This window comes from Cryptomeria japonica, chromosome 9 (genome assembly GCF_030272615.1).
Source record: "Cryptomeria japonica chromosome 9, Sugi_1.0, whole genome shotgun sequence".
Lineage (NCBI taxonomy): Eukaryota > Viridiplantae > Streptophyta > Pinopsida > Cupressales > Cupressaceae > Cryptomeria > Cryptomeria japonica.
In genome coordinates this window covers 291,262,880-291,285,205 of record NC_081413.1, presented here as the reverse complement: position 1 = coordinate 291,285,205, position 22,326 = coordinate 291,262,880, and the positions used below count along the sequence as shown (strand labels likewise).

At 34.4% G+C, this 22,326-nt stretch overlaps 1 protein-coding gene across 1 annotated transcript; it reads right to left on the bottom strand.

Moving 5' to 3' along the window:
- Positions 1-1,499: 1,499 nt before the first annotated feature.
- On the bottom strand, positions 1,500-5,838 carry LOC131042141 (sedoheptulose-1,7-bisphosphatase, chloroplastic). Its single transcript, XM_057975465.2, has 8 exons — positions 5,606-5,838; positions 5,316-5,471; positions 4,985-5,170; positions 3,334-3,415; positions 3,034-3,255; positions 2,705-2,805; positions 2,520-2,591; positions 1,500-2,076 (listed from the first exon to the last, which is right to left on the bottom strand). The coding sequence occupies exons 1-8, from the start codon at positions 5,714-5,716 to the stop codon at positions 1,792-1,794; spliced, it is 1,215 nt and encodes a 404-aa protein (XP_057831448.2). The 5' UTR covers positions 5,717-5,838; the 3' UTR covers positions 1,500-1,791.
- Between the last annotated feature and the right edge of the window lie 16,488 nt (positions 5,839-22,326).

Genomic DNA, 22,326 nt, shown 5'->3' with positions numbered 1-22,326 from the left:
TTTGTCATGGTAATCAAACCCTAAACATAATAGGAAAATTATTGGTTGAAATTGTTTTAAAAAATCACTCAAATTAAGGAATTTATGCTCAACTTAGTGTTAGAGGCTTACATAGGCTTCACACCTCTCTTGTTTTGGCCCTTGTGACTCTATTTTGGTCTCAAAAGGTTGAATGTTGGTTTCAAATTTGGTTGAGTGTTAGATACCTTTAGTACATTATAGCTACCTTTGGAATAATTTTTGGAGTCTTTTAAAATATTGTACTTTTGGGCTTTTTCACTATCTAAAATCACTTGAATTTGAAAGGGGTGAATTGCACTTGCAAGAGTGGCAGTCTTTGGATAGCTTGGAAATTTCAAAATATTTTGGTTGATTCCAAACTAGTAACAAGGGAGATTTGGGCCCAACACAAGTGATTCAAAGGCAATGGATTTTTTTGAACATTTTTTTAAAATCTATATAAGAGAATCATTCCCTTGGATTTATCTTGAATACTTGTCACCTTGATTTGGTTATTGCAGTTTCTCTTCCTATTTGGTGTAAGTCATGGGGCTTAAGGAAATGGGTTAGTGTCTTGTGAAACTGGGATAAGTTAGTGACTTTCCTTGCCATTTAACATCTAGCTAGACTTCCCTTACATTTTGAATGCCATTTCCACCTCTCTTGGGATGTGTTAGTGTGTGATGGTTTATATCTTAGGATGAGATGATGCTCAAGTTTCCTCGAAGTAGGAAATGGTGTTTATTCTCATCCTCACATAGTATTAATTTGCAAGAGATAAAGGTTGTGGTCTAGTATCTAGGCATTGTTGTTAGAGGCAACTCTATCCTCTCATATGATCATCATGTTGAGACCATTACATGACAATGTTTAAGTCTTTAACATTTATTTGTCACATTCCTTGTGCATTGATGTCATGCTTAGTAAGTGTTGTGTTGTGTTACAACATCTCTTGTTGTAGGTATATATTGTGGCATGTTTGTGTCACAATTGCAGTATGAAAAATGTGTTCATACAGTCTTTGATTGTTAATGGGCCTTGGGTGTATGACACATTTTTTAGTGGTTGATATATGATAATTTGTCTCCCTGTGACAAACCTACATCACTTTAAGGTGTTTTCAAATATGATGAATCCCTAGATCTTCATGAAGAGTGTAAAATACAATTATCAAATAAACAAGCAAAAAAGTAGAACTCCATTATACATACAAATAAATCTGAATTTAATTGACTAATTCCCTACTACAATTTCATCTTAGATCCTTGAACTTATCCCCTAACAAAGCACACTCTAATATAAGTTCAAAAACACTGATAATAAAAAAAGTATTATTTTCTAAACTTAACAATAGTTTGAGTCTAGAATCCTCTTCATTGGTATCATTATTTGAGAATAAACTAAATACTCCAATTATCACAAATATTCCTAAAATAACAAATACATTTATCAAATTAACTATATTTATTTAAAAAAACTACATCGTAGTGAAATCACCCTAACCTTGAAATAAATCATTATATTCAATTGTTGACTGTGAATGACTAGAACTGTAATTTACAAATTGCAATAGCTTGCATGTAAACTAAAAGTGTCACTTACAAACTGCATGCAGGCCGACTTTCCAACTTTCCAGGACGAATATATTTGAAAACCAAAATAGAAGTGTTGAAGACTTATTAAAACATTTCCTGTTCCCCCTCACGACATAGGTGTGAGGGGGAAAGGAGCACCAAGTTGCTAAGAAAACAAAACTTGATTTTCTTTGCTTATGAAAAGAATAGAATTTTATTAGGCCTTGGCTCCTACAGGGGCACCCTTGAGGCTGAGCCTGGAGCTTCCATAAAGAGTCTCTTCAAACCTAATAATTTCATTCTTGGATCCATATGCAACCTGCGTTCTATCATCTACATTGATAATCACCTTGTCTAATACTGACTGTTTCCCATCACTGCTGTGCCCACCAGCTTTCTCCACCAACAGTCCTAGAGGAGCCACCTCAAACAGCAATCTTAGCTTTGCTTTAGCACTTGGAGATGTCACATTTGTGAAAATTCCCTTCTCCTTCACAATGATCTGCAATTGTTAAATTTTGTTTGTGTAAGTAAAAAAAATTGCTCAAAAATGAACAACCCATCTGTTTTGGGATGTTTACTCTGTATATTTTAGGGGTTTTAGATGCTTAGATGCTCCAAATGACAAACAAATTGCATACTGTTTAAGCTTTACTAAAATCTTTAATCCCTAACTCTTGTGTCAATGATGTTCCTGCTGCCTTTTACTTGAATCTAGACTCTTATCATGAAAAAGATTAGAGAAGATGAAAACTAAAATGTAATGTGAGATGTTTTGCAATCATGTGAATCTTCTTTAAAAAATTGTATTGTAGAAAATTTGAACTCAAAACCATCTAGATGAATCCTTAACTAGGGACAAACACCAACAATTGATGCAATGTATACTAAAATTTCCAACTTTTAATAAAGATGCCACAATCTGAAATAATGCAATGAACAGACCTGGTTGACATCTGGTACCATGCCTCCTGTGTATCGAAGTGTGTATTTCTCGCTTACATAGTAGTTGATGAGCTGAAGAATGGGCAGGAGCCAAAGGTCAGATTCTTCTGTATAGATTTTGTGCTACAATGAATCATGAAATCAAATTGACTAGAATGATTCATGAGATCAAATTGACAAGAAACCTTTTCATATTCAGGGTTGTCAAAAGTTGCCCTAAGATTTCCAGGAGAGAAAAGTTTTCCTTCTCCGATTTCTGTAGTATCCTTAACATGTTGCCACTTACCTACAAAAGAGCCATCAGATGGCATTAACATACAAACATGCATATGCTCAAGTCGCCCTTGACATTCTACTAGGGTACTATATAATATATACAGCCTAGGGTTTTAAAGGAATTGCAGAGCTGCAGGATCATACGAGCCTGTGATGGAGTAAATTTAGATGTCTTGTGTAGTATACATAAGAAAGACATGGGATGGCATGAAAATGAATAGTAAACTTTGTTACCAACCGTCGTCCATTAATAAGAATTCATGGGTGCCGGGAGCATCTTTGAGAGCTAGCACATATGTTGTTCGAGGGCCATAAATACCCATGGCAGCAGCAACCTGATCTCTACCAGTCACTCCTGTCAATTTGTCACCAGGCCATACTCCAAATATGGTGCCAACAGTGAAGTTGGTATCGACAATGCTTGAGCCATCAAGCGGATCAAATGCCACACTAAACCCACCTGCCAAAACATTTATAATCTGGTTGGAGTTGATTCCATGGAAGAAACATAAATCTAACTTGCTCAACAGATACAAACCTTCCACAGGTCCACCCATGTCCTCAGGCACTGGGTTCTCCTCAGAGCAAGCATATTTGCAAAAATGGGAGTATCTTAAGGACTGATATGATGAATTCATCGAAAACAATTGCACGTCATTAGTAGGAAGCAAAATATGTTAAGATCTGAACAGAAGCTATTTGGCTTCTTTTTTCTCATAAGGATTCACAAATTTAATTGAAAATGGGATATCTTTGAGCTAGTTATTTATCTGATCTTTTGGACTGATGCATGTGTATTTATAACCATCAGAATCAATCTCTAAGAAAATAACAAGCTCGGATTGATTTCAACTATCTGCTACAGGGAAAACTCAAGAATTTCGAGTGTCCCAAAACAGAGTACAGTTCAACATTTTAAAATGAGAAGGCTAAATCTCCAAATAAGAAATCGATTACCATAATTGTAGAAAGAAGAAAGAAAACTACTTGGATACTTGGCTCAGGCATACATCCGCAGCCCTGCCTTGAGGCCATGGGGTTAGATAAATCTGCCTAAATATTTCAACGAGAAGAGCATGGAATCCCAAAAGTGAAGAAACTGATTGTTTAAATATTAGGAAGAAGAAAGAGAATTATTTTGATACATGGTTCAGACACACATTACTGTGGATTATAGATAGAGTGATATTAGAAAACAGAGATTATACAAAAGAAGTTTATCAAAAGATTCTGTAAGAAGTCATTAATTCTCAAATAAAGATTAAATGTTGTGGATGTGTATCAAGAGATTTAAACTTCTAAATGTAAGGAAAAAGAAGTTTGATAAAACCTGTACAATAGAAATAGTGCATACATAATTTGATATAAAAAGCAGAATAATAGAAAGTAAGACAGCACAATATTTATATTTACGAAAACTCGGTTAAAAAGTCCAGTCCATAAAATCTTTCAATATTGCAAAAATTTCTCCATCTTCAATTACTCCTAGATTTGTCTCATCAGTTAGATTACTTAGTGGATCTTGACAGGGCTGTTTAAGGCCCTTGCTTTGTACTTGTTCTGCTTTGAATAAATTTTAACCCCTCTTTTATTTCGAAACAAAATTTCTATTACTTCACCTTAAGCATATGCATATATAAATAAGCACGAGATCATGTAAAAGATAAACATGAGTGTTTTAAAACATAAGTAGAATGGTAAAAAATCTAAAACAATGCCTGAGAATTTTTCCAACACATTTTTTCCCAATCAGATAATTACTTCAAATCAATGTATAAAATTGATCTTACCCTAACTTTAAACATGAAAAATATACAACACTTATCAACACTAAAATAAACTGTGTATGGACCGTATAAACACTTTCAACTCATTAAGGTAATGGGAATTAATAACCACATCTAAGGCTCCTTTGTATGCATAAAAGCTTAAAAATTCTTGAAAAATATGCCGGATGCTGATTCCTTTTTTATTTTTCAAACATGGAAAATTGCATATCAACAGAATTTATCCAAAAAATTAGGCGACTTTTGGCAACCTTGGGTGTTCAAATACATGCATTCAAACGAAGAGTTCTAGAACGGGTTGAAATTTGCATGTTTTCTGTCTAGTACTTTAATCATCACAACTCATCCATAAAAATGTAATCAAGTAAGAGAGAAAATAAAATAAAATGAACTGAATCTGACCTCGAAAAGGAGCTTATTGGCAATAAGATCAACAGCAAGCTGCTCATCACCAAAAGTGTTTATGCAAGCTGTAGCACCACAAGATGCAGTCCTGACTTTGAAGGCTATGGTTCTCATTGCTTCTCCCATGCACATCATCAGCCTTATTAGATTCTTATCAGGGGTTGACTTGTTCAGAAACTCTTCCTGAGTCATTCCAACCACTTCATTCAATCAGTTCCACCACACAATTCATTTTATTTAGATCGTTCGATATCATGAATCATAAAAGAAAGATCTTTCTTTCTTTCGTTCTTTATCAAATATAACAACATTAAGCCAATTTACTTACCAGAGAGTCCCCAAGCTCGCATTTTATAACAGCAGTACTGCTACCACTACCAAGAGGAGCTGCTTTTCTAACTCTACCAGAGGCTCTTCTTCTTGTACTGGATTTGGGCCAAGCCCTCAATGACTGCCCAAAGATAGAGCTAGCCTTTGCACTCACCTACAAGTTACAACCATCATAATTAGCAGTCCCACCTTGTGAAACTCTATAGCAAGAAACTCATATGGAATTCAGATTTATCTGAATGAACAATTCTGATATGTAGAGAATGCAGGGAGAATAGAATAGCATACCTGAACAGAAGTGGAGGGGATGGTCCTAGCAGTAGCAGTAGGAGGAGCCAGAGTAGGCCTAGACATGGGTGTGGCAGTGCCACGTTGATATGCCACCATAGTTGCCTCCATTGTTGTGGGTGTTTGCTCTGCAAGGATGGCCTCTGTTTTCAGGTGGGTGTGTGGTTATGCACCAAGAGAAGTGAGCAGCACCTTGCTCCTACTACTGCCACTTGGCAATGCTTCATTGGGTATTGTAGCCACCGTGGAAGGATAACCCCCTACTTTCTATGGCTCCAATATGTGTGGCCTGCAAATAATTGAAGTCTGTTCAAGGTTGGACTTGGGTTGTCCTAACTTCATCAATAATGGCTTTTTTGACGTTAATTAATCAGTATATTACTATTTATAGTAATAGCATTAATTCTGCGGGCTTATCGCGGAATATGTGGACAGAACAAAGGCAGTGGAAAGAATAAAAGAAGATGTGATGGACTACTTTACGAACCGGCAATCCAAGATGAGTGTTCCTCCATGATTGTCACATATATCCCAAGAGCAGCACCTATATGGTTAGCAGTTTGCTCTTTCAATGTAAGAAATTATGCTAGTTTGGAGGGTAAAAACTAAATTTTAAGCTTTAGTTTTAATGTAAAATGAATGACTTAATCTATTGATTTGGTTAAGGATCTTTGAAACAAATAATATTAAACTAATTTAAATTATAAAATTTCAAATTAAATATATCTTAAACACAATAAAATTTAAATTAAATTAATTCAAACCTACACTTAAGAAAAACATAGTTTAAAATTTAGATTAGATTGTTAAACTGTACTTAATTTAAATTTTACAAATAAAACTAATCTATCTAGTATCAAAATTACTCTAATTAAATTAAATTTAATGAAAAGCTCACACTTGGGACACAGTATATAAGGCTTGAAGCAATGTATAGATGAGTAGTCATCTCAAGAGATCCAGCTCACTCAATATCCTCCTCTCTTTCAGCTATTGGTGTGTTCTCCATTGGTAAGCAAAAAGGGAAAGACAACATACCGATACATAAAATAAAGAGTTGGTTGTATATCTATGTCATGTTGTTCACAAAAAGCTTTAGAGTTATTCAATGATGAAAAATGATTGATTCATTCATTTTAAATGCATTGAGATTTTAGGTGACTAAAAATATCGATTAAATGATGTAGTGTAATGTGTTAAAAATTTAAAAGTCATATTGAAATTCATAATTTTTTTTGAAGCAACTAGACTAAATTTTTCTAGGAATTTACATAATAACTTTGACCCTCAAACGGTTAAGAAATATCTATAAGTAAGAGAGAGATTAAGTTTGAAAAGAGTTACAAGAGTTAAACTAAAGATAACTCATCTAAAAATAATACCAATCTGAGTAAAAATGTCATGAATTGAGAGTATTTAAGTGCATGAAAAGGCTCACATATGTCAAATTTAAGATGTGAATTTCCTCTTTCAACAATTATTTGTTTACCAACATGGATGGATTGTTTGCCAAGTGGTTCAAAGGAAAATAGATTTAAGCATGCAACTTAAGGCCAAAATAAATGTTTCAAGGCAACAAGGGGTTACAAAATGCTTCATAAACAACTTAGTTTGACTAAATGCACATAAGGGGACCTAAGAAGTTAAGTAGACACTTTCACTAAAGAAAAACTAGTTAAAGGAGGGTCATGATTTAGGCATTCAAGTCATTATTGGATTGCCACGTATGCATGTCCTTTTTTCTTGAAGAAAAATGGACTTATATAATTCCTTTCAAGAAAGACATCCTAGAATAGTAAGTAGGCATAAGGACCTTAGAACGTACATGTACTTTCCTTAAATTGATGTGCCAAAATAGGACCTTCAAAAAACATTAAGTAATCATGTGCAATATATAGTCATTTAATAGAAAAATTGAAATGCAAACAATGAAAACTTTACTTAATATTGATTTAGGGATTGAGAAATACCTCCTCTATTGCATGCTTCTCTTGTTCTTATGAAACCTATAAAATAGATAATATTCATGACTTGAGTGTTAGATAAATGAGTACCTCAATTTTTTACAAAAATAAGGATAAGAGGGCTTACTATTTATACAAAGATCCCAAGATAACTTGTGCCACCTTACATGACCACCTACACGTAAAATAGTGTTCTATGAATAAATTAGTTTAACATGTTTATGAAAATTAGGTTTCAAAAAGCTCATTTGGAATCATGCCTTTGAGAGGTCTCAAGATTTGGTTGAATGATGATAGATTTGATAGTAGTCAACATGATGCTTGCTAGATGCTAGCCATCAACATGACATAAGCACTAGCTCAAGTAGACCCCATAGATACACATTTTATGAAAAGCTCCCCTATGCCCTAGGTTCGAGTTTTCTAAGATTTGTAGCTTTTAATTGGTAAAAATTAGGATTTAAATAGCCAAAAAATTGGTTTTGAGATAAGGAATAAATAAATATTTTTATTTCTTTTCATGTGACTTTTTTAGATTTTTAGTTGATTTTAAATGTGATGAAATGACTAGCTAGTTTTCTTTTTCAATGCATATGTACCAATTTTGGTAACAATTCATCCACTTGATGAATAATCATTTATGTAAGTGATATCCATGTCTATCATAATGGAAAGGAGAAAAGAAGGACAAAGAGTTAAAATTGGATCTTTTTGGGACTAATCTCAATATTTTTTTGTAAATTTTTTAAGGATGTCTATAATACAAGTCTATAAGATCTCTACACTCTACAAGTCTACAAGATCTCTACACTCAATAAAGTGACACATGAAAGTAGGGATAGATGATTAATATTCTATATGACCTATCTAGTGAGAACTAAGTGATGCAAAATAGTAGAACTAGATAATCACCCATATTCCTTGATATATCCACCCAAATAGGTCGTTTTAACATTCTATCTATTAGAATGTTGAATATAACACCTTACCATTTCAACACATAGGTTGTTTAAAATATTTTGGGTCTCCCTTTTGTTGATACTTGAGTGATATTCACCTATAAAGAGTTCCAAAAGTAATATTCTATCTACAAAATGTAATGTGGTAAGATGCAATGAATTGTAGGTGTTGTGGTATAGAATACATCTTGGTTTATATGCAATTGTGTTCTGGTAGCAACCATAGGATATTTGGAGAAGCACTCACAACTGCGTGTAAAATACATTGTTGTTGGATAGCATGCAAGTGCACTTGTGATAGTTAGGGTTCATTTGGAACTATATCTTAGAGTTAACACAAGGTATTGAAAGCAATTATAAGTGATGAAGTTTTTGTGTGCCACCACAAGTTTGGAGATAGTAGGGGTGGCTACATAAAAATAAATGAATGTATTAACAAGGTTAAGTAAGAAACTATTGAATCATAGTCTATGGTAGTGGCCATGTGTACAAGGTAATTACCCACATGGATGCATAATATTTTGGGATATGTAGAGTATGTTGACATCATAATATGTTTGAAATATATGTGTGTCTCTTAGTATTCCACATATTGGCTAGATAGTTAGATGGTTGGGATTTCATATTTATGTGTATTTATATCATTTCATGTGAATGTGACGAGGTTGGATGTTGGATAGTTGGCCAAGGTTATCAATTTGGTACAATATTTTTTTTTTATAGGTGAGCTACACCCAAAGGGCTACAAATGGTTTTTTAAATCTCAATTTGAATTAGGTGAGGCCACAAATGGGGTACCTCATCCCCATCATGGATTCTCAATATGAACATGGATAGTACAGACACGTGAGCATAGTAGCTTAGTTAGGACACAAATACCACAAGCACACTAGCCTAATGAGGGTTTGGAGCACAAGGTACTTGGCATGAACACCAATAGTATCAACATGAAGGTTCAAACCTATGATAATATTGAATTGGTAAGGGTACAAAACCCACAATTAACCTAATAGATATTTGAACCTTGGTGGCAACAAAAATAATGCCATGAATTAACAATCACATTATGGTATGAACCCCATTTTGGTACAATATTATTGGTGTGAGACATTAGAGAATTTTTTATAAGAGCATTCTATAGATTGAAGCTTTGTAAAAGTTATTTTGTATTCAATTCTTTGATTTTGAGTAATATAACTATACCTATCTTTTGGTGATGGTTTTTCTCCAATAAGGGTTTCCCATGTATTGGTGTCTCATGTAATCTTGCATATGTGCATATTATTTCATTTTTTTTATTAAGGTTCAAACAAGTTTTGAGGGGACCCGAAACCTCTTACAACGGGTTTGAAAAGGACCTAAAACCTTCTAGAATTATTAGGAATCTAGAACCCCAAAACAGAACGCTACAAAAAAATAGGAAAAAGATACACAATAGCTAGCCAACAACCTGATAGCAACAACTAGGTATCAACTATCAGGATATAACATCCACAAGCCTACTAAGCTAACTCAAGTAAAGAAGGGTTTTATGAGGCTCCCTTAACCTTACAAATGGGTTTCAAAAAGGCTCCCAAAACCTCCATATCAAGAAGCAAGAAGATATACCATAAAAGGATTGCTACAGAGCTGGTTTTTAGCAAGGCTCCCAAAACCTTCAATTGGTGCAAAAACACAATCCTATTAGACACCACACAGCTGAACCTCTCCCACCCAAATACTCTCCACCTCAATAGGAGAGGCATCTACCTCGATAGGACAGGTAAAAGAGGAAACAATGGGTTTTAGCAAGGCTCCCATAACCTTAACCTTGAGAATGAAAAACACAAAGCTCACCTTACCCTTCAAAATATCCACCTCAACAGAAGAGAGAGGAAGGAAGTCAGAAGAAAGGGCAACAACAACTCCCTTGCAACCAAGAAAAAAGCTGTCATTAGCCCCCTCGTAGCATCTCTTGTCATCTCCAGCCACAACCATCTCTGCCTCAATAGAAGATAGGTTCACCTCCATAGGAAAGACCCTTTTTCAAGGGTTTCAAATGTTACACAAGCCTTTATGTATATCCTTGCACATTGCCCAAGGGTACGCTTTGTGACAATGTTGTATAGGGTATGGGGGCCTGATGGTGGGGTACACTTGGTACCATAAAAAATATAATTTCTTTTAAAAATATTTTTATAAAAACTTTTCAAAATAATTTTTGTACAAAATTAAAATAACATTTAGTAATTTTTTAATAATAAATATAATTTAATGATATAAGATTTCCACAATCCATAAATTTGTTTGAAGTTGTTTCATGCATCTTTTAGCTCTCTTTCATCTGGATAATGGATCACGAAGTGTAATCCAAAATATTGATTAAAAAAACACTCACATAGTCTAATTATTTTAACATGCAATTTTATTTTATTTTTTGAAAAAATCCATAGGTCATTCTTGCTAAAATATTTTTTCCTCAAACTTGAGTTTCGCCAAAATTGATGAATTAATAGTCAATTTTAAGGGTTTTGGGCCTTCTAGATAGGATGGCATGGTTCGTATGGCCTGAAAATGCCCCAAAAATTAGCTACCCTCCGGATCTAGCGATGAAATCTCTACTTCAAACCTTCACCAAATTTGCATCTGGTGTCCATTCAGGATGAAACAAAAGTAAATTCTAACTTTCTAGGCTACCTTGAACTCAATAGTGAGCTCAAATTTCTTCCAAGAAACTACCAAAATACCTACACTAAAAAAAAAGAGAAAGAACATTCCCCAAAAATGGAAAATTTTAAGAGTATTTGCTTAATGCCATCTCAGATGCAAGAGAATATCAAAATTTTATTTGAAGAAAGAAATGATTCTAGATTTCTAAAAATATGCTAACGCGCAACTTACAACTAGCTCTAATACCATGTTAGATTTATCTATGAATCCACCCAAGATAAATGTGATTGAAGGAAAGAAGACTAAATCCATAGATGAATAAAACTCAATACTCTTTTAGCATTGAACTAGCACTCATAATCAAGTGAGCTGGTGAACTTAACATAGGGAGAAGTGAGGGCTTATTTATATATAAAAATAGGGCATATAAAACCAAAACAAATAATAACTCCCAATTACACAAAATGAGTACATTTTTTACCAATTGGTAAATGCCAAATACAAGGTTATGCCAACTTAGGTAAAGACAACCAAATGATTATAGAAGGTGGCAAATATATTCAAAAGAGGGTGTGGCATCCAACTACCCAAATGTGGGTCTAAGTGACACATGATGTGATTGAAGGATTATGCCATGTGTCCTCATCCTAACCATTCTATTATTAACCTAAGCAAGCTTAATAATGTGTGTAGGAAAAATAAATATTCCTAACACAAGGAAAAAAAAACCTACACTAACACTCTTTTCCATCCTTCTTGATTGCATATGTATTCAATTGACCATCATGAATAGATTTCCTATCAAATTTTCATGGTATTCCCAAGAGAATAAGACATGCATCCCTTAGAATTATATCACACATGAATTCATCCTTATAGTTTCCAATTTAAAAACTCACCAAGCATTTTCCATTCGCCAACAAGTGATGCTCCTCTTACAACCATGAAACTCTATATGGGATGGGATGTTTAATTCTATTTAATTTCAATTTGTTCACCATTTCCTCGAACATAATATTATCAGTGTTGCCATTGTCCACAATGACTTTGCAACATTTTTCACTAACCTTACTCCTTGTTCAGAACAAATTTCATCTTTAGATTGGCTTTGGTTCTCCTTTTTTGGATTCAACAAAACTCTTCGCAACACCAATTATTCTCCATGTTTGGGATCTTCTCCATGCTTAGTGGTGGTCTCTATTTAATTTTCATCTTGTGCTACATTCACTCTTGCCTCCTTTCCTCCACCTTCATCATGTTGGATTTTGGACATTCAAATGCTCGATGCCTTGTTTCTCCACAATAGAAATATGTACTGCTAAAAATTCTTCCTGTACCTCTTCGAAATGACCCTCTTCCACAAGGGAATTCTTCTCTTCCTCTAGGGAATACTCCACTCCCTTTACCTACATGTGTTCTTGCACTTGATGTGCTTGATTATTCTTACTTGTCTTGATAGTCCCTACCATTGTTTGGTTGTCCTCTTCCACAAAAATACTTGCCTCTACCCCAAGAGTTATTTTGTTGCGTCCTATTGAGTTTCATGTATACCTTCAAGACATATTGGTACACCTCTTTCATACTATGCACATTGATTAGACTTATTTAATCTTGGATGGATATGTGCAAACCATTCTAATATATTGAAACTCGTTTGATATCATCTTCAATATGTCTAACTCTTATGTTAAATTGGTAAAACTGTTTAGTTTACTCCTCAACACTACTCTCCTTTTGCTTCAAATTTTGGAATTTTCTAAAAAAATTAATTTGATAGTTTGTTGGCAAGAATTTTGATTTAATTTTTATCACCAATTCATCCCATGATTTGAGTTTGTCCTTTCTTCTTTGCTTCCTATCTATTTGTATATGATCCCACCATAGGGATGTGTGCCTCTTTAATTTGGTGCATGCAAGATTGACCTTCTAATATTTTTTATGTTTTCATACTCAAAGTATTTCTCCATTTCGCTAATCCAGTCCAAAAACTCCTCTGCATTTAAACTGCCTTTGAAGTTTGGAGGATTAAATCAGGGCCTAAATTTTATCCTTGTGATAGCCTTGATGAACCTCTCTTCTCCTAGATCGAGCACTAGCTGATTCACTTACTCAAATCCTTCAACAATCTACTCTTCCTCATCTTCACTAATATCCTTTGTGTGGGCTCCCCTTCTCTAAGCCATCTCCAATGCATCCATTCACATGGTAAGATCTTTAATTGCCTTAGCAATTTCATGCTCCATGCCTCTATGTCCTCTACCTCTTCAACCCCTTCCTCTATATGCCATATTGGCTACTTGTAGGTCTTCCTTTCAACACAAACACCTTCTCTAATACTAATTGAAGCATAACAACCTAGTGAGTTTTTCAAAACTAAGTAAAATTGTAGCAATTTGAAACTCAGACCTCAACTCAATCACCAAATACTCAAAACTAAAGCCAAATTGAAGAGTTCAAAATAGATTTTATTAATATTTGCTAGGGAAAACTAATACAAGTTTGCTGGAAGAATTACAGTGGTGGAATTTTAATTTTTCTTTGCACATGTGATTTACTCATTATTTCCTTTCCAACTCATGAATATTGCATTCCCTTTGTGCACATACATTGATCATTTATATCTCTACTATCAAATTCTAACACTAAAATTTGCTTAGTGTTCTTTTCCTTCCAATGTTAAAAGCTTCATAACTTGTGCTTCTTACACACTCAGTCTCTTTTCCCTACCCAACATAGTTGTCATTTTCATCCTTGGAGAATGAGTCATCTTTGTTTTCCACGCTATGGATCTTCTTTTCTCCACAGTCCACACATTCACACTCTATTTTTTCCTTTCTCTTTTGCACAACCACTTGACTTCCACCCACGGGCATATGTCTTTTCCAATTCACTTAATTTCTTCACTTGTGCATTTCTCTTTATAATTTCCTCACTTGTGCATTTTCATTTATAGTTGTGCATTTCTGTTTATAATTTCTTCACTTGTGCATTTCCATTTACAGTTGTGCATTTCTCTTTATAATTTCTTCACTTGTGCATTTCCATTTACAGTTGTGCGTTTCTCTTTATAATTTCTTCACTTGTGCATTTCCATTTACAGTTGTGCATTTCCATTTACAGTTGTGCATTTCTCTTTATAATTTCTTCACTTGTGCATTTCCATTTATAGTTGTGCATTTCTCTTTATAATTTCTTCACTTGTGCATTTCCATTTATAGTTGTGCATTTCTCTTTATAATTTCTTCACTTGTGCATTTCCATTTACAGTTGTGCATTTCTCTTTATATGAGCTTTGTATATTTTGAATGCAAAGAACTTTTCATTGGCAATGTTACAAATATAAATAATAATAAACTTGGTTTTGAAAATAATTTGGACAATGCTCCACAATATTTGACTAATAGACATCAACACAAACAACAAGAAGTAAAAATCAAATCAAAATAATTTGGACTTAAACAATTAGAAAGCCAAAACAAATTTATTTGGATGATACAGATTGTCGTTGTGCCTGAGTGCTCTGGCATCATTCCAACTCAATTAAATTGAACCAGTGGTGCTCTCCATTTGTTTATGTATCAAAAAACACTATTGACCTTGTTAAATATAAAGACATAAAAAACTTAAAATATATCAATATTAAAACTATTTAAAAAGTAACATTTTACTATACTTTTTAAATAAATAAAACACCAAAAATTATGAAGTAAAGGATGGCAGTTTTTTAAAAATAAAATACAAAATTTAGATATAAAGATAAAATAATTCTTCAAATAAAAATTAAGTAAAAAATGTAACAAATAAAATAATTTTAAAGTAAAAGCCTCTTTTAAGTAAACTAATTTTAAGTAATATTTTTTTATATCTGTACAAATATTTACACAATAATATATAGTTATCATTAATACCAAAATGCTATTTTTTTAAAGTGTTATTTTAATTTATTTAGCACTTATTTTATAACTAATTTATTAAGAATTATTTTAATTTATTTTATTTACTTTTAAAAAAAAATTAATGCCTCCTACAAGCACAATGACCCAAAAGAGGTTTGAACCTTAGTGGCCACTTCATCAATCAAGTGTTTTAACCACAACACTACACATACAAAGACAATTTATTTTATTTACTTTAAAATTATTTAATAATTAATTTATCTAATAAAAAGTTATTTTATTTTATTTTGTTTACTTTACATGATAACTTTATAATAGTTTATCTACATTTAACATTTATTTGTTAATGACCTCTTGAGCCAAAAAAGAAGCCATTAAACCTTTTCCTAGATTCTTTGTTAACAAAAAAAAGTTCAAACTTAACAATTGACACTTGGGGCCATTATAGATGGATTGCATTACAAGACAACACCCAAACCTCCCAAAACCTTACAGACTTGCATTGTGCCATGCTCCTATTGAAAAAATGAAACCTTATTTGAAATAAAATAAATAATTATTCCTAACTATCATATCCTCAACAACCAAGGTTTGCACATTCCTAGTAGATTTCCTAATTTTGATATCTACTCGGACATAAGAGATAATAATCACCCCGATTATTACGTGCTCTTATCTCAAGTTCAGCTTAGATTTTATATCAACTTTTCTTTAGCTCTGCCTTGGCTCTGCATTTCTGCTAGAAGGTCTCACATTTACTCTATTAAACTGGAGGAATAAAAAATGGGGGGGGGGGGGGGGGACAAGCTCAGACTAGAACCCAATAAAGTTGATGAGTTTGGAGCTAATTCGGCGGTGTGGTTCGTCTGCTCGGAGGGTGGCATTGATAAATTCATGGAAAGTATGAAGGGGAATGATGGTATCTCGTTCAAAATTAATGAAGAGGTTATAGCTCAAGCAACAGGTCTTTCTATGGAGGGGAGGAAATGGAAAAAGCAGAGTCGTATTGCAGATACCACTAGCCTAAACCAGTTCTTTCGCGAGGGCGAAAACCCAATTAAGAGGGCAGGCGGATTCAACCGAGAGGAGCTCCCTTCCCTGTGGGATGAGGTCTATTACATTGTGATGAAGTACTTCATGCTAGAGGGAAGGTATGTTATCTTCTATTACTACAATAACCATTTGAGAAATAAGGACTATATTTCCATTCCGTTTTTCTTGCTGCATTCTCTGGATGCTATTCTAAAGGATATTGTCGAGGCCAAGAAAAAGGGTAAAGATTTCCCTATCCTCCACCAAAGCCTCATTCTTCGCCTGTACAACTTCCACCTTTCTCTCTGCTTGCCCCATTCTATCTTCATCTAGAATGTGACTAATACCAGTCCTTCAACCTACCCTACTGCTAAAATTGATGCTAGCCCCCCTCGGCTCCCAAAAATTGGCTCTTGCAGCAAGAAAAATAAAAAACACTCCTTTGAAGAGGTCAGAACTCTCAAGAAAGTCAGAATCTAGGAGATTGATTCTGACATAGATATCACTGACAAGGCCAACACCCCCCGCCGCTCAAGCAGACTTGCCTCTAAACCCTCAGAAAAATCTCTGAGAGACCCCTCCTCTTCGCATGACACTGGAAATTCTAACCCAACTGATAATGTGGTTTTGCTCCACCATAACTTGACCCCTCACTCTGTTAGTTCCACCCAGGCTTTGGAAAGCCCCAAATCTTCAAAGAGTCCGGAGCCTGCTAATTCCCCCTCCCTGACTTTCAGACTGGAAAAAATGATGGTTGTGGAGGAGGCGAGTAGCATAAAAGAGGAGGATGATAACAACCTGGTGGATTTGGAGAAAAAAGTGGAGGCCCTATCTGATAATGTGCAAGATATGACCAGCAGACTAGAGGTGGTGAAATCCAAAATGCATGATGTTTCTAAATTCGCGTTGAATGTGATGTGTTGCTCAGCTACCACTCTGTGCCTCATGCAGGAAAGTACATCCAAGGGTAAAGGCAAGGATGATGAGGACTACAAGGCCCTGTTCAAATTCATCACCAAGGAATGGGCAAGAAAGCTCCTCCCCAAGAGGAGCCATGGTAAAAAGAAATGATTTCTCTAAATGCTGTGGAAAGATGGTTTTTTGTCTACTTTTAGTAGCCTGTGGGCGGATAGTGTTAGCCTATGTTTTTATTTGAATTTATATGTCTATTGCCCTGCATGGCATATGTCTAGAACTTTGCTTATTACTACTTTATACTTGCTAAACTTACGTAGAATGATCATAATTTTTGATAGAGGTAAAGGGCTGTAACTCTGCTGATTATATGCGGACAGTGGTTCTGCCACTGTTCTCCTTGTTGTTCCTATGGGTCAGCCCCCTTATTTTTTGGCTGCTTCTAATATCAAAAACAACCATTATCATTGCTTTCTTCCAAAGAACCATTCTTTAAAAGGTCCCATAACCCCTCAAACCCTTCAGCATAAACAAGTCTCAAATATCATTTCAAAAATAAAGCACATGCACTTGCACATGACCTATGTTGTAGCAGAGCCGAATGCATATTAGTGAAGATAAGTGGATATTTCTCCATTAGCTCATCATGGATGGTGATAACATAAAATTCTCGGGGAAGTAGGATTCCACCACCCTCATGGCCCAACTCCAACACATCATTAAGCTCCTCTAAAAATTATTTCCCCACAAGTTGGTTGCATAGACTCCTTATAATGTCCAAAGGTTTTCCCATGTCAACCAATGCAACTAGGAACATCGAAGAAATGCCATTTTTTACTGTGTGAGGATGGTCCATTTTCATAAATGGCTCACCTAGGACTCCCTTGATAGCATGCAACACAAGCTCCTGAGTTGGTTTGAACACACTTCTTAACCTTTTGTCTTTGATTTTTCCCAGGAAGAACATATATTTTCACTTGCAAGAGAGATGAATGGTTGTATCCATCTCTTCAACTATGAACACCACCTTGCAATCTTTTTGCTAATTTGGCAATTATGGGAGGAAGTCACAGATTCCTGTATTTAACTTGTCTATTAGTTTCACTTTCAACCAATGCCAACTTGCCTCGTACACCATGTCATATGCACTTAGAGATTACAAAGAGATTTCCCATTATATACCACTATTGCAATGCATGGGAATATGAGGTGATGCTTTATGGGAGAGGTAAAATCTCTACATTCGATCTACCTTAGACGTGTGATCAAAATTTATAACCAGTTAGTTAACCACTAGGATTTTCTTAGTATATTCGTTTAATCCTTCCAAAATCTTGCAAGGAATGCCGATATCGATGCATAATCAGTGTTTTGTCATCACTTGTCAATTCATGTTAATCGCCTCAAAAAGTGTCTTGAGAAAGAAATTGATTGCCATCATTGTTGCACATAAGTTATCATTGATGTCAAAGTTGAATAGTAGTAGTTCATGTTGATTGATCTTGTTGTATCCAAAATAGTGAAGAGCTATGGTAATGACATGTCATGGTAGAGTATTTTGAGTAGTGACTGAACTTATGCAGTCCCATTGATTGATATGACTATGAAATTAGATGAAACACGAGTTGATGGAAGTAGTGAATATTTTTTTATGTCCCTCAAGGGATGCAACTAGTAAGAAAGCTTATGAAAATAATGCTAAGGTTAGGAATCTAATCATTTGTCTTTTTAGTAATAGTGAGTATCTAAAGATGATACAATGTAATTGACAACTAAGGAAATGTGGACTAAATTACATATGATGAGAAGGTTAAGGACGAAAATCTTCAAACTTTTTGAACTCAATTTGAAAGTCTTAAGAATGAAGGATGATGAGAATATAACTAGTTTCATGCTCCAGGTTGATAAAATAGTTTTCTCAATAAGAGGGCTAGATCAAGAGTTGAAAGAACGATGCATAGTGAATAAATATCTTAGATCTTTGCCATCAAGATTCTTTCAAAAAATAGTTGCCATAGAAGATGCTAAATATTTGAACAAGTTAACAATAGATGAATTCCATGGATCACTAACTACTTTTGAGATGAGATTGAAAAGTGAAAAATATATTGCAAAAGAGATAGTTTTCAAGACATCTAAGAAGGAAGTTGTGTTAGACATTGATGATGAATCACATTTGGAAGTTGCTAACTTTGTCAAAAAACTACAAAGAGGTTTTGATAATTACAAAGGCAAGCTATCTTTCAAGTGCTTTAATTGTGAATAAATAGGACAGTTCATGGCTAACTATTCCTACAAGTATTCTAATGGTGAAAGTCAAAATAATGTGAAGAGAAATTTCAATAAAAAGAATAAGTTTAACAAGAATCAGAAGAGTTTCTTTGTGAATGAGGATAGTAGATCATTTGATGAAGAAGAAGAGAAAATAAATACTAGAGGTGGTGGCAAGAGATCTTTATTCATGGCATTAGAGACACCAAAGGATAGTTGTCGGTGTAAATTATTCCTCATAATTACACCTTACTTAAGTTGACTTAGGATAATGCATCTCATCATAGTTTGGATATGAGACACTTAGGGAAGTGTGCACATAGGAAAGTTGGTTGTAGGAGAAATTTCACCTCTTGTGGTCTTATCTTGTTGTTACATTCCACCTTCGGTGGGTGATCCACCTCTTGTGGAATATTTTATTATTTCTCCTACCTACCCTTGTATCTCATTGAGCCTCATGTCATGATTGTGTGCTCTCATGCCTTGCCTTTATAAGCAGGTTCATTTACATTGTATGTAATTAATTCAATCAATCAACTCAGTTAGTTGGGTATTTTGCATATTTTGTTATCTCTTGTTTATGTGCTATCCATTGGACTCTAGATCTTGGAAAATTCTCACATGGTATCAAAGCCATTAGAGTGCCATTGGTTTGCCAATTGAGAGAATTTTGATGCATTTGGGGTTTTGTATTTTGGAGCTTTCTATTGCAGGTTATTATTTGAGCTTCTTGGGTCAAATATAAGGTCACAATTGGATCGAGGAGGTTTGAGAAAGTCAGAATCACCTTTTGTTTCGTCCAAATCCAACACCCAAGGCCAAATCTAGAGTCGTTTGAAGGTGGAGGGTGGTGGCTTGTCCCAACAACGATCTGCAATTTTGGAGCATTTTTGGCAAAATCTGTCATCACTATCACACTCAGAAGGTCCAAAAACCTCAAGATCAACTGTCAATTCGTCGAAATTGACCACTGTCACCCTGAGTTAAAAAAAAATTATCCCCCTTGACCGTACGGATGGCGGTACAATCTGCATAATGGTGTATTTTTTATTTTTTAATTAAAAAAGTATTTCTTTCGACGTTTTTTTTTTTTAATTTGAATTAAAATCTGAATTTAATTATTTGGTTGGGGGGTGCATTTTTTATTTTTATTTTTAAAAATCGAAAAATAATTTATTTTTTGGGGGCGGGCAGTGGCACCAAATAGTACCCCTGCTCAGTGGTACCATGTGTTACCATCTATGCTATACATTGCGTGGTGGTACCATGGGGGACCCCTACGCAGAGGTACCACAAGGACCACAGACATGCAAGTGCAAGTCTGTAGCCTACCACTATAGGCCCTTTTTCATTTTTTTAAATTTTTTTATATTAATAAACATTTTTTTTATTTATGTTTTTTAAATGTTTTTTTTAATTAAAAAATTTAATGTGTTTTTTTTTAATAAATAAATTTTGTTATTAGTTTGTAATAATGAAATTAAACTTTGTTAATTATTTTTAATGAAATTTTAAATAATTAAAAAAATATTTTCTTTATGAATTTATTAATAAAGTTTTAATTTCAAAAATAAATAAAAAATGATTGTATTTTTTCTTTATTTAATAAAGTTTTTTTCATAACGTCAAAAATAAATAAAAAATTCAAAGTTTTTCTTTGTTAATTTTTAATTAAGTTTTTTTGAGCTTTTAGAGTTTCTTCCTTATGGGGAGGAATTTTGGTCAACATCATTGGACCATCCTTGTAGGAGATTCTACATTGAGGGGGGGCTTCATGGTCTCTCTTCTTCTCTCTTATGGAGGGGAGGGGGGCGGGGGGCGACGGGGGGTGACTATTTCCTCACATGAGGTTTTGTTCTTCTCATACATCATTGAGAGCATTGTGTGCTTTCATCTCTCTTTTGTGGGGGGGGGGGGTTTCCCATTGGGTTTTTCTCTCTTTCTTTGTTTGTGAGAGATTGCATTGCATTTGTACATGGGTACCTAAAATGGCCTTGTAGTTGGGACTCATCTTGCATTGTTAGCTTGAGTCTACATTCCCCTAAGTTGCACTCAAGGGGGGGTGTTGGTGTAAATTATGCCTCATAATTACACTTTACTTAAGTTGATTACACCTTACTTAAGTTGGCTTGGGATAATGTATCTCATCGTAGTTTGGATATGAGACACTTAGGGAAGTGTGCACATAGGGAAGTTGGTTGTAGGAGAAATTCCACCTTTTGTGGTCTTATCTTGTTGTTACATTCCACCTTCGATGGATCCACCTCTTGTGGAATATTTTATTATTTCTCCTACCTACCCTCACCTACCCTTGTATCTCATTGAGCCACATGTCATGATTGTGTTCTCTCATACCTTGCCTTTATAAGAAAGATCATTTACATTGTATGTAATTAATTCAATCAATCAACTTAGATAGTTGGGTATTTTGCATATTGTGTTCTCTCTTGTTTATGTGCTATCAATTAGACTCTAGATCTTGGAAAATTCTCACAATAACATAAAAATGGGAACACATGATGAAAATAATGATGGTTGTGTAATAAAAGAACTACTTTTCTCTAAGATAAAATAACTAAAAAGGAGATTGGTTGAGGGAGTGAAAAACTTAGAGGATCTATTTTAGAAATTGAATAAAGCAAAGAATACAATTGTTGAGCTAAAAAATTGAAATAGAGGAAGCAAAAAGAATTTAAGTTGTGTTAACTAGTGTAAGATTTTGCCAAGATCAAGAGCTCAATGAAATGTACAAAATGGAGACACAATATAGGACAAGAATAAACTGTATTCTCATCAATAGAAAATGATCAATAGTTCAAAATTACATACAATGTAGATGAGCCTGCTTACATAGGCAAGGCTACGGATATGTGAGCACACAAACATGGCATGTGGCTCAATAAGAAACAAGGGTAGGTAGCAAATAGGTGTGGGTAGGTAGGACAAACAATATAATAGTCCACATGAGGTGGATCACCCACTGAATGTGGAGTGTAACAACAAGATCAACACCATAAAAGGTGGAAATTCTCCTA